This window comes from Seriola lalandi, unplaced genomic scaffold (genome assembly GCF_002814215.2).
Source record: "Seriola lalandi dorsalis isolate HSWRI2012SDOR001 ecotype SW California unplaced genomic scaffold, Sedor1 jcf7180002054182, whole genome shotgun sequence".
In the NCBI taxonomy this organism is placed as follows: Eukaryota; Metazoa; Chordata; class Actinopteri; order Carangiformes; family Carangidae; genus Seriola; species Seriola lalandi.
The window spans coordinates 49,889-62,681 of record NW_019524735.1 but is presented as its reverse complement, the minus strand read 5'-3'; the positions used below and the strand labels follow the sequence as shown (position 1 = coordinate 62,681).

Sequence of the window (12,793 nt, the reverse complement as noted above, 5' to 3'; positions counted from 1 at the left end):
GATTTAACTCACATCTTTCTGCATGTTTCATCAACTCCCATGCAAAAAAGAGATGCAACAATATGTTAGATATTGAACTAATTCTGTCAAAATGGCACTCTCTCGGGAGCATATAGGTTTTTTCATCTTGGAAGTGGAACATTTTTTTTTCCTTCAAATGTTTAGCCTCTGTGACAGTCATGAAAAGGTTGTTTTCTCAGTAGACTATACAAGGTGTCGAATTATACTTTGCTTTAATCTGAGTGATGTGTCCATGGACCAAACAAAAGAAGAAATTACATCGAGTAATATCTCTCCAACTTAAGTATTCCTGTCATGACTTATATTAAGCACTGACCCTCTTTGCATTTAGAGGATTATATGTATTAGTAATGTAATGATACGCCCCTCTTTCCATGCTGACTTTCTTTGATGTGGGCCCATAGGGTCAGGGATCATCCAACCAACCCACGGAGAAAACCTTGATTCTTGCGGCCAAATTAAGACACAGTCATTATAGCCTCCACTTTCTGCCCTCTTTTTTTTCTTTAGTTCTTGCTCCCATGGGGAAAAATTCTTCATCTGCAGTCTTCTGCAGCTGAGCCGCCTGTTCTGGAAAGTCAAAATAATCCACCGTGTCGACTGTGCATCAGTTGTGCCAAAGTTTAAACATTTTCTGTGTGTTATGTAATCCCAGACAGTGATTTCCGCAACATCAAAACAGAACGGTCTGTGCATTTTAAGTATTTTGTGTACATTGTGGGGTTGTTGGATACTTTTTCAAAGGGTTCACGTCTTAAGGAAAATTCTGGTATTTTTCAATCTCTTTATCTCATAATCGTGACTATTTTGACTAATGAGTTGTGGTAACTTTGCACTTGCCACCTCTTTTGTAGAGATTTGGAAATCTTAAAGCTTTAAATAAATTATTTTAAACTCTTGGCTCTTAATGTGACAGAAACACAGAAAGTAGATTAGCAACTGCTGCTAACCAGCCTGCTAACCAACCTTTTCCCTTTGGTCAACTAGCAGCCTGTTTATCTGAATTTATTACATAGGCTATCATCAGTTAATATACTTACGTACTTTAACAGACATGAAAGGTTTAACAAAAATGCCCTGAAGGCTTTGACTGATTCACAGGAGCTATTATTGCTGTTGCTTACTGTAAGGAAAGCTAACTATCTTTTCTTCCAGTTGATTGGTGGAGGTGAAACAGTTACAGGCACGGCATTGTAATTTAAGGAAACCAGTGTATGCAATGGGTGATTGCCAGGCAGTTATTTGGCGAGTGAATAGACAGGGCTGCATACCTGATTTAAAGGAGCTATTTGTAAGTTTTGCTGTTGCTACATAGCCAATTGTAGCATTAACAGCTGTTTACTTACCAGGAAACTAAAAAGTTCAGAATCAAACTTGATTTTGAGATCAAGAAGAGCTGTTTCCATAATCCATAATGTAATGCAGGAAATTTAAAGGCATAAGCTTCAAGGGCAGCTAAAGAACATAAGCCCAAACTTTAATAAATTCCTTACACTTGCTCTATTGTTTTTAATTTTGCAAAGGCAAAAAAAACCCACCACTCTCCCAACTATTAAAATACCAAGTATCACTCCCATTAGAGCAAACTATTAGATACAAACCACTTTCTGTTGGGCGAGGGGTTTAGAGAAAGGCCAATTATGAGAATAAATTCGAGGTTGAAAAACACTGGATTTTCCCTTTAAATTCATGCTGCTTCACTAAAAGAGAAAACATTACACGCCTGCATCTGGCATGATAGGATCTAGCTTCCCCTAAATGGACCCACCTGAGGAGTTAAGAGGCAGCAGCAGGGTCTCTCACGCTCAGTCTCAGCAATATGACAAATCCTCCCCCTTAAAGCCCCTCAACAAGACATGCTTCAGCATGCCGCATGTGATTCTCTCCTCCCACCTACTGTTTTTTTTTTTTTTTAAGTGAAGAAAAGGGGAGATGAATTAGAGAAAAGGCAATTGCTATGAATAAAAATGGTGGCTCTGGAATTTGAAGTGGCAACACTGAATCCATGCATCACCAGAAAGGGAAAGGGATATGACTCAGAGCGCTTCGTCTAACCACAAATGGACTCGATCCTGTATTGCCAGTTTCTATTTTAGAATACTTATATCGGAATCAAGAGTGTCTGATAGCAGTTGTCTGGGAAAGGCTGGTGTAGCCCCAGGGTTTGTGGTCTTGTCTGACACTGTCTTTAGAAACAATTCCCAGCAAGGTGGACTGGAGCGGGGACTTAAGTGTCATGGGAAATGGTACCATATGTCCAACTAGATTTTCACTGTTTCACCGCATTTCGACAGTCGAAATGAAATATGAGCCGTTGTGGCATAGTGAAGAGCTCTCGGGGTGTTGTCTGTATTTGAAAAGCAGGTGTTATTTTGTGAATCCCAAATCTCCTTTCTCATCTCCCACTTTGCTCCTGTGTGTCTCTCACATTTGATGGGCGGTCATGTACTGCATTTGGGAACTTGTGTCGCACATTTTAGGCAGCAGGACTGGATGCCTTACAAATTTAGGGACGTGGAAATGGAAATTGCGTGTGCTGTGAATTAATCCAAGTGTTTAGTTTGTCAGTTTAGAGGCATGTGCATGGACAATGAAATGCACTTTTATTTCACACATAAAAGGTTTACCACAATGGTCTCTGGAATTTAATTTTTTAAGCTAATTTTATTCCTTGGCCAGCAATCAGAATGTTCCATCGAAAAGATTAGAAATACTGCAGTAAAGAACAAAGCAGCTGGAAAAAAGAGGCAAAACATTTATGAAGCTTTGTTCCCTATATTAAGAATTCAAATCTGTTTTTCAGTTTGTTTTTTTTTCTACTTCATGAATTCTCATGGAAAATCTTTACTCCACCAGAGCAAAACATGCCGTATGACCACTCTGTCACTCCGGATATTGGATTATGGAGGCATCCCCCGCTGTTGGAGGAAAAGCTTGACTCTAAGATCTGCTCTTTCTTCCAAAGATGTTGGCTACCAGTAATATTGGGAATAAAACAACATAAAAAGACAAACAATCTTGAAGTACTCCTGCTGTGACCACGGTGGGGGCACTCTTATTTGACTAAAGGCTACACCCTCCTTTATGCTGCAGAGAAAGCGTCCCTGTCAAACCCAAGCTCAGAACAATGGGGGCCAGCCTTGGGCAAACAGGGCCATTTGCATGCAGCTGTTTGCCGTTTCCAGGACCACAAAGGCCAATCAAAGGAACCTTAATGGAGGATGACAAGCGTCAACCAACGCCTTTGCTCTCTGTCTGTGCCAGCCCTCGCCACACTGTCTACCCTCCAAAAATGGCCCAGTTTTTTTTTTCTTTTTAAGACTGATCAAACATTCCTCCGGTTTTTTCTCCCACCGTCTGATGTCCTGTGGAGTTTGTAGGGGTTAAAGGTTGGTCACGACTGCACTATCGTGAGCTAACACACAGAACAGCAAAGATGAACCTCAACATGTGTGTTATGGTCTGGCGCTTGCAGCCACCAAATGGCAATATCTCGACACCAAACCTCCATTATCTTTTCGTTTTATCTCCAGGGTTTTAAAAGCCACAAAGTGTAACCCTGTGGATGGTTTCAGACGTACCCATCTGAGCCACAGTGCCACTTCCAATTTCAAGGGTGTTGATAGAAAACAAAATATGTATTATGAGGCTTGGGGGGGAGGGGGGCTGGCAGTGAATTAAAGGCTGTCAACGGGAGGAGAAGAAAAACTCCCAGAATGCAACATATTGAGAAGCGGTCCCAGCCTTTGCTTTGCTCTCTTGAGCTCAATAGACGGCTTAGCAGGCAGGTCAGGGGGAGGAATCTGAAAAGCTACTTTCCTCGCAGTCACTCACTGACCAGAATGCATGATAAGGCTTCGTGTCAACAAGGCCAGGAATAGGGATCATACCCAATTATAGCTAAGTCAATGTGGTTACCATGGTAATTTGACTAAATGCTCTATATAAGGCATTATTTGGTTCCCTCACTGATTGTGTAATTTAATGGTAATCTGAGGTACAGAAACAGAGAGAGCAGCCCGTTCTCTTTCTTTTTTTTAACATTTTTTTTAACACACATACACACAGGGATCGTGTTGTGGATTTTTTTTTCCTGCAGTTTTCTTGACACCGTTTTTCCCTGCAGCTGGTGCCCTTCTGTCGCAGTCTTCAACTGCTGCAAAGTTGAGCAGTCAAACAAAGCACAGAATGCTAGATGAAGAGCTTTTCATACCTCCTTAAGACATTGACATTTGTGCACACAAACAATCATCCCATCTTTCCAAAATCTCGCAAAACTTGTTTAAACCGAGAAAATCAACACCTACATCCAGAAACCTTTGTTGTCACAAGGTCTTTCCTTCTTAGCTGCACTTAAATCCTAAGATCTGAAGCAACATCCAGTTAAGTCGACCAAAAATATATTCCCTTGAATTCAGCTATCCCCTCTTCCTCCTGCGGAGAGAAAAATCTCCTTTATATATATTTTAACTTTTTAGACAGATTTGTCATTACTTGCACAATTAGAAGTTGACAAGACAGTCATTAATGAAACTGAGACGGTCTTGCAGTTTGGAAAAGAAGCAATTTGTTCTTCAGGCCGGCAGTACAGCCTAGATACTCCGCCTAATTGATGTAGTGTTAGCCTATGACCAGAGAGATCTATACAGGCAACAGAGAAGGAGGCCGGCAAGGCACAAGCCTAATCAATCGTTAGGCCTGTGTTGACAACAGCATGCCATCATGCCATAGTGGGCTGATAGATGTGCGGAGTCACCACTGGACAGCCAGAAAGGGTGTTTTAGCCAAACGACGGTCTCTTCGCTCAGAATTTTAAAACCCCATGAAATGCATTCTTTCTGTCTGCTCTCTGTAGCTGCTTTGATAAACCCGTCACTCCTTCCATGAGGAATGGCAGGCGGGACAATCATTAGTCTTCGCAGTAGAGCTGGCGACTTCACTCTGTGTTTTATCATCCACCACTCTGGACAGGTTTTCTGAAAGGTTTGGGTAATTGTAGTGGTTATTGGAATAGATGGAGTGACCCCACAGCCCTCCACTTATGGTTCAGCTCCACTGACGTCTCCTAATGAGGTGATAAACAGTCCAGCTAAGCAGAATCTACTGGCCATTAGATAGATCATGGTATTATAATGAAATATCTAGTGGCTGTGTGCCAGAGAATTTATACCATTAGTTTCATATTTTGTTATACTGCTACCACTACTAGTGAATGCAGAAGTTTCTCCTAATATGCAATGACTTCAGCATTGTATTTCAACAGTGTATGTTTCACAGATGTCAGTGTGTGTCTGTGTTTTTTATTCTGTTTGCTGGTGTGACGTGCAGACTGACATAGAATATCATTATAAGTGAGCCAGGCACAGCAGGCTGAAATGACTAGCAGACATGTGGGTCGGAGGTTTCAGGGTAGGAATTTCAAGCCGGAATCAATTCAACTTTGAGCAGTTCAAACAATGCTAATTGCACGAGGCCCTGACTGTCAAAAGAGTGAGGATAATTAGAGTGAGGGGGCAAAGTGAACCCGGGGTGGTAAGTGTTAGTACATGACAATGCTCGGGAGCCAATGGGAGCATGGAAAAGGTAACAGGCTGAAAGGAGGGCTAATTAGGAGAGAGCAATGCAGAAAATACAAGTGGAAGCTGCCCCCTCAGGGACCCACTATTGCTGCAAACAACAGCGATTATTGACAGTTCATGCAGTGCTCTGCTTGCACTTCCTAAATGGAACACATTTGCATGTTGTACTAAGTTTGTACTTAATTGTGTTCTCAGAATTTCAGAAAATTACTTCCCCTTTTTTTCACTTTCGATCACTTTAACCTCCGATAATGGATTTTCTCTGTCTTTCTTTTTCTTTTCTTTTTTCTCTCTTAAAATTCAAGACATTCAAAGACATTTTATCGCTTAATAACAGGAAATACTGAGGAAAAACATCTTTCATTGTAATTTTCTGAGAGGGGGGACAGATTGCTGTGAAATAGTTAATTTTGTTGGCTACACTCCCATCTGCTGTGTTCCATGTATAGATTTTCCCCCGTGTGGACTCCAGACTGTCCCCTCTTCGATCACCGACACTGTAAAATGGATTATATTACTCTCCATTCTGCCAGGATTCTGCCTTTTTCCTCTATCTTACTTTACAGAGCAAGTAAAGCAAAAGAAACAAATGGAAAGGCTTGTAAGGCTGTAAAACAAACTCTCAGTCCAGATAGATTTGGCTCCGCAGTGGATGTTCTCTAGGTGGAGGCCTTCCTGATGCTCTGTAGCTTTTGTATTTGCTCAAGAATTTATGAGGTTACCATTGGTCTCCAGTGACTTACAATCTGATGTCTTAGCCAACATCCAAGACCACAGAGAGATGGAGAGATGAATTGTTTCGTCTTTTCCCATTCCTGTATCGCGTGTAATAGCCCGTCTGTTTAAAACTGTGGTAAACATTGGACTGCTGTTGCCTATTTATTTTGTGCCAGTAGATTTTTACTACATGATGTGTGGCCTTATTGTATTGAATCAGTGATCCTTTTAAGTCATTCATTTTTTTTTTTATTTATGTGCTTAAAGTTTCTTCTGTCTCTCTCTCTCTGTGTATATCAGGGTTCAGCCGTGCAGCCCTGCCTTTCGGGCTGGTCAGGAGAGAGCTCTCATGTGAAGGATATGCAATTGATCTCCGCTGCCCGGGGAGTGATGTCATTATGATCGAGACGGCCAACTACGGCCGGACTGACGACAAGATCTGCGACGCTGACCCATTCCAGATGGAGAACGTCAACTGCTACCTCCCCGATGCCTACAAGATTATATCACAAAGGTAAAACACTGGGGAGAGAGGAGGGATCTTATTTCACAAACATAACCGGGAGCTGTGGAGGAAAAGTATGGACCTCGTTTTCTTATTTTTTTATTTCTCTGCACCCAGACAAAAGACAAAAGAAAGGTTTAAATTATCACCCTGCTCGTGCGGCCACCTACGCACTGGACAATTAATCAACATCTCACACCTTTTCTCTTTTTTTTATTTTTTTTTATTAGCCCTTCATTGACTAGATTATGTAGGTGGTATTTTAAAATTCAGTAAACTAGGGCGCAGATTAATTCTTGACAGGCAGGAATTGACATCCATGCGGCAGAGCTCTTCACACCAGCTGCGCCTTGTTGCTGCTTCTTGAGTCATAATCAGTGCAGCTCAGAGACACAACAACAAGTCACATGAACACCCTCTTAACTCCCTATCTGGAACATTGGGCTTGCTTTGTTCAAACACTTGTACTGCAATTGAAGTGGCTTTGCCTCAGGTAGTGAGCAATGCCCATCATCATGCCTTTTATCCTGGTTAGCCTCTCACAGGATGCTGCCTTGCTGTCAAATGACAGCACAGCAACACTTCAGCTCGACTGCGGCTTACCCCCAGAGGTGTGTGTATTTTTAAAGGGCACTGGATGAACTATTCATAAATAGTAACCAGCGCAGTTCATCTTCTAATGCGCTGCTCTGTCTTAACCCCCACACCCATGCCCCCCTTCTAAGCATCATCGCCCACCATCTTACACCTCTGGGTTTTTTCCCTGCTTCATTCACTTTTGTATTTACTCCCATGAGGAGAAGCACCACACATCGGCTCAGGAATAGATCAAGTCCTGCTGTCTTACTCTGTCTTTCTAAATTTACAGCTGAGTCCCAGTACGCTCACACAGGAACACCCTGCTGACAATGTCCATGCCCTTCGGTTTGACTGCAACCTGCCCCACTGTGCACCACGTCTGTTGACAAGTCTGACTCTCACTTGCTGGAGCCACACTTCAAACTTATCTCCATAGAAGTTTCCCTGGAGGCAGTGTGCGAGTGAAAGCTTTGAGAAGAGTCTGCACCACAAGCCCTTAACCAGAATTATCCTAATGATTCAGATCAGAGGAAATGGGCTCCTGACCGTAATTAAGGTTGATGTGATAACCAGGGATGTTAAAGCATTGGGAGACCCCGATCACTCATTCAGTCTGACGAAAACTAAAACAAGGAGAATATTTAAACTGCACCACATTAAGACACGGTGCCCTGCCAACATGACAAAGATTAACAAAAGGCAGTAGCACTGCAGACAGATAAACAAACATATTAAAAAAGATTGGGGAGATAAAAACAGTGGGAAGTCTGCTGCACAGAGTGGCAGTTTTGTTGGTTTGGAAATTGCAACAAAACGTACTCATCAGCCGTCCGTCTCTCACAACAAAAACAACTAGACAAGAATGAAACGGCTTGATTTTCAACAACATCTATCGAAGTGTTTTGTCAAGTAAAATATTTGGTTGTTGACAAAAAAAGTGGCTGGATGAAAAATACATGGAGGAGCTGATGGCAACTCAGGTTACGGGGCCTGTTTAATATTCAGGTGGTGTTTACTTCAGAGATGCACTGTAAATGGACTGTATGTCTGACCTCTCTCTCTCTCTGTGCCAGCCTTGCCCCCTCTACCTGTTTGTGCAGGCACACAAACTATTCAAACACAATACACTTGAAATAAGGTTGCTTTGCTGACTTGCATTACCTTTACCATTACCATTTCAATGGCCACATATTCCCTGACCCAGTAAAACTAACAGAATAAATCTTTTACCTGGTCAGAGGAGCAGCTCTTAGATAGAAATGAGATTGTGCACCGTACAATAGAGATTACATGCAGTGATTTCAGCAGCAGTTTAAAACAGAGGAGGCATTTCAAAATGCTTAGCAACAACACTTCTCTTTACTCCAAGGCAGGAATGTCTAAAAATTAAGTAGAATAAATGCCGGAGTGAATTCTTACAACTTGAAAGCTAGCAGTGGTGGAACAAGTATTAAGATCCTTTACTTAAAGTTGCACTAATCAATATTTTCATATTAACAATGGGTCAAATGACCTGGTGTAATGTTAACGCAGTCGTCTGTAATGACAAGCCCACAGAGAATCATCTCCAAACTCTGCAGATCTACGAAGCGTTTTAGCATATTTCAGCTCGTTTTTTTTTGGTTTTACTGTTTTGGTTCATCTTCACTGCTCTCATTGGTTAATTTCCAGCGGCAGCAGACAGCTGTTAGAGCAGAAAACCTCTGATAAACCCTCTGCACACTACCCACCCAGCTCCAAACATCAGACGGACAAATTTAGCGACTTGCTGGTGAAAGTATTGGAGCTTGTCTGGTAAAGAGCCAGATATTTCCCTCAGCCGTTGGTAGAGATGCTAAACAGAGCTAAAAGGGAAATCAACACTGAACTTACACTCATCATGTGACCAGAAACACGACTCCAAATAAATGCTAATGTTGCTCTCTCTCTCATGGATGTGTTAATAGGCAAATGATTGCTAACACGTTAGCCATAACTACTTTATAAGGTTGTTGTGTTTACAGCTTGTTACGTTGCCCCCAAGTGGCCAAAATTCAGGTTGAGTTAATTCACACTGTCCACACTTGCACACTTCCGAAAATAGATGAGTAGAAGCACAAAGTAGTATAAAATGAAATATTTAGGTTAATCGATCACAAAACTGTTCATAGGTGCAGTACAGTAAATGTACTTCTGGGAACTGGGAACTGGGAACTAGTGTCAGTCACACTTATAAACTCCAAACATTGAATTTAACAGAACATCTCTGGGTGCATTTGAGGGGATTCTGTCGCTCTCATCTGTTCACATTTTGATGCCGTGACCCTTCTCCCTCGCAGCAGCTCTCACTGCAGTGAAGCCATAACAGTGAATCTCTTAAGTGCAGCTGGCACCGTATTGTCAGTGATGTTTAAACCATCGCTGATGATGCTGATGCTATTCGTTAACTTCATAATGGACTTCACGCCTTTTTATTCGTATTTGATGCTTAATAATCCATTAGTCTCAAGGGATGGGTTTTTGCTTAGAAAATGCAAAGATGGATTCAGAACATGTACACGGTTAATATACAAACATTTACCTTTTCACACTATACCATAACAACCTGTATAGTTAAAAGTGCAGAGACAGGGCTTTGTGTGGTTGATGTGCAGCACAATCCCGTTTTGCAGCGATGGAAAGCTTCTTCATTTACTGTTTCTGTTTCTTTGAAAGTCATGTCCAATATTGAAATGTATGTCCAACTTGCATGACAGCTACTGACCTTTTGAAATATTTATCTCAAGCTTGCAAATTGTTGAATTTCTTATTTTGGTGCCAATTTTTTCTTGTTTGCCTCTGCCACTGCTACTGCTGACATTATTCTCTTATTCACTGCTACTGCTGACATTATTCTCAGTCCCTTAGAGCTTGATTGAAGTGAAGCCAATTTCACCATATACAGTACTTAAACAAACTCAGTCCTCTGCTGCCGCCCCCCCTCCCATCCCTCTTTACTTGAACTTTTTTAGCATCCAGAAACATCAGCACAAACACAAACACACATGCACCAGACTGTTAATTCACTGAGGGACACCATTTCATACTGGAAGGCAAATAATCTCTCCTCGAAATGACGCATTCACGTCGTCTTTGTTGCGTACATGCAGAGGAGCTGCTCCGTTTCACCAGAGGTCACCCATTCCAAGCAGGACATGTCACCGCCACCTGTTGTGTGTGTTTTAATGAATGTCTTCCCTTTCAATAGCGGCACGAAGACGCTGTTAAAGGAAATGCCATCGCTAATTCCTAACATGCCTGTCACTTGGTTATTCATTATCAAATTCATTGCACATTTATTTACTCTCCCTTAATGTTATCATTCCTCCCTCTGTTTGACAAGGTTTAAACTAGAATGCATATGTGACAGTCCTGGCTGGGATTTCATCACTTTCACTGTAACGATGAACTTTTCCCGCTCTGTGTTATTAATATTGTCTTTGCCGATCACTCTTGCTATGGGTAGTCATGATGAAATCTCTGGTCAATGTTTTTTTTTTCTAGGTGCAACAACCGTACGCAGTGTGTGGTTGTCACTGGCTCTGATGTCTTTCCTGATCCATGCCCTGGCACCTACAAGTACTTAGAGGTCCAGTATGAGTGTGTTCCCTATAGTAAGTATCGCCATCCTAATCTCATACTGAACTCTTATTGTCTGTTTTTGAAGTGTCTGTAGACTAGACAGATGTGCTTTAACTACAGTCTCTACAAATGCAGTGTACACATTTATTTTACAGATGACACTTCAACTCGTGGGAGTGTTTGCGAGGAGGTTGTAGCACTGTTAATGATAGATTATGCTGAAATATAAAGCGTTGCAGTCATTTAAAGGGTCAGTTCACCCCAATTATGAAAGAACATGTTTTCTCAGTTATGTCTTGGTTTTATTTCCCCAGGTTTGAATTCTGATATCTGCTTTTATTTTGGATCTGGCTCCCCGTTGGCAACATACCTGAATTTGTTAAGCTCAAAGGCTAACAAATCTCTTATGGGCCCTTATTTTACATGTTAATTAATGTTAATTCTGTAATGGCTTCAATTAAAGTCCTGTCTGTTATCTTGTTATTGTGCTCTCTACAAGCTGGTGTCTGTACTCAGCCCATGATTGTTTGTAAGGGAAAAGAAACATCAGTTTAACACCATCCTGTGAGTGTGATTTTGTGATCCAACCAAGACCAACTTTTATACATTTTACATCAATATTTAAGGTCATTAGCTTAATACATATGTGGCAGGGTTTGCAGTTTCTAGAGCAAGTAGCTCGTGAAAAAATAAGGTATAAAAAGAAGTTGTATACACGTGCTATTGCAATGATACATATTTAATGAACATTTCATGTCTTTTCTGGCTGTAGCTACAGGTTGTGAACATTAATTAGGCTAACCACTAAAAACTGTAGAGTTGAGCTGAGTGAGTTAGTTACATAGAACTTTAGTTGTTGAAAAGAAAGCCTAATTAGATTCTCTGTTGGATTTGAATTTAATAAGCAGATTCAATACTTGATTTGGATTTGATAAAGTGCTATCACTGCACCCCATCCCTATCTATCGGAGATTTATGCCTCCACCTCATTTCAGCAGTAGTAAGTGGATTTTTTTGCAGTGGAAAATGGCATTTTAAAAAAAATCAACAGCAAAACCTCCTTCCAGAAACACTGTTCCTGTTACTCTAGATAATCTACAGACCTTGCTGTGAGCAGTTTTCATTGGAACAACTTTCTACTGAAGAAATACTCCCTATAAAAATATTGTTTTTCACTGCTGTGAGCATGACAAACACAGTCCCTTTAACGTCTATTGTATTTGGATAGTGGCAGAAATCTCAGAGGCAGATATTTCCAAACTTGGGAAAATAAAACCAAAACTATCTGCATGACTAGCTAGAACAAAGGGTAACAGGGGAAATAAGCTTCTTGTAATTTGGGTGAACTGACCCTTTAAATGGCGTTCACTACAGATTTGGTGTGTTTCGCCGAGATAATCAAGGAGATTACAGAGAAAAGCGTACATCATAGGTCTTACACTAGTACAGCACGTTCAGTAATTACCTGTGGAAAAATATGACAGATGATATTAGAGTAAAAACTGTGCGATGATTTTGCATCTTTTCTCAGATGGATCAGCTCTATTCTTTCACTGTGAAAATGATTTAATTAAATGTACTGTAGATTTTAAACTCTGTCTCTGGTATTTATTCAAGTTAATCTACCTCCAAACGATGTTTTAGAGCAGTTTATTAGGGCAGATTTAGGCTTCATTCCTGCCTGTGAAAGTACTTAGTATTTAAACTGATGAATTGTAAACATTTTCCGAAATATTCACCATTTTTTTCTTCTTTCAAACAGACCTCCCTTTCACCTCCTGCCCCCCCCCCC

The 12,793-nt window shown here is 41.0% G+C and overlaps 1 protein-coding gene across 4 annotated transcripts in view; it reads left to right on the top strand.

Annotated features, from left to right (window-relative positions):
• LOC111653273 (adhesion G protein-coupled receptor L2-like) overlaps window positions 1–12,793 on the top strand; it is a 129,234-nt gene that overhangs the window by 74,242 nt on the left and 42,199 nt on the right. For all 4 annotated transcript variants that reach the window (XM_087173336.1, XM_087173335.1, XM_023403780.2 and 1 more), the window contains 2 exons: window positions 6,618–6,831; window positions 10,924–11,033. In XM_087173336.1, coding sequence (XP_087029462.1) covers window positions 6,618–6,831; window positions 10,924–11,033 — 324 coding nt within the window. The remainder of the gene's footprint in view (window positions 1–6,617; window positions 6,832–10,923; window positions 11,034–12,793) is intronic.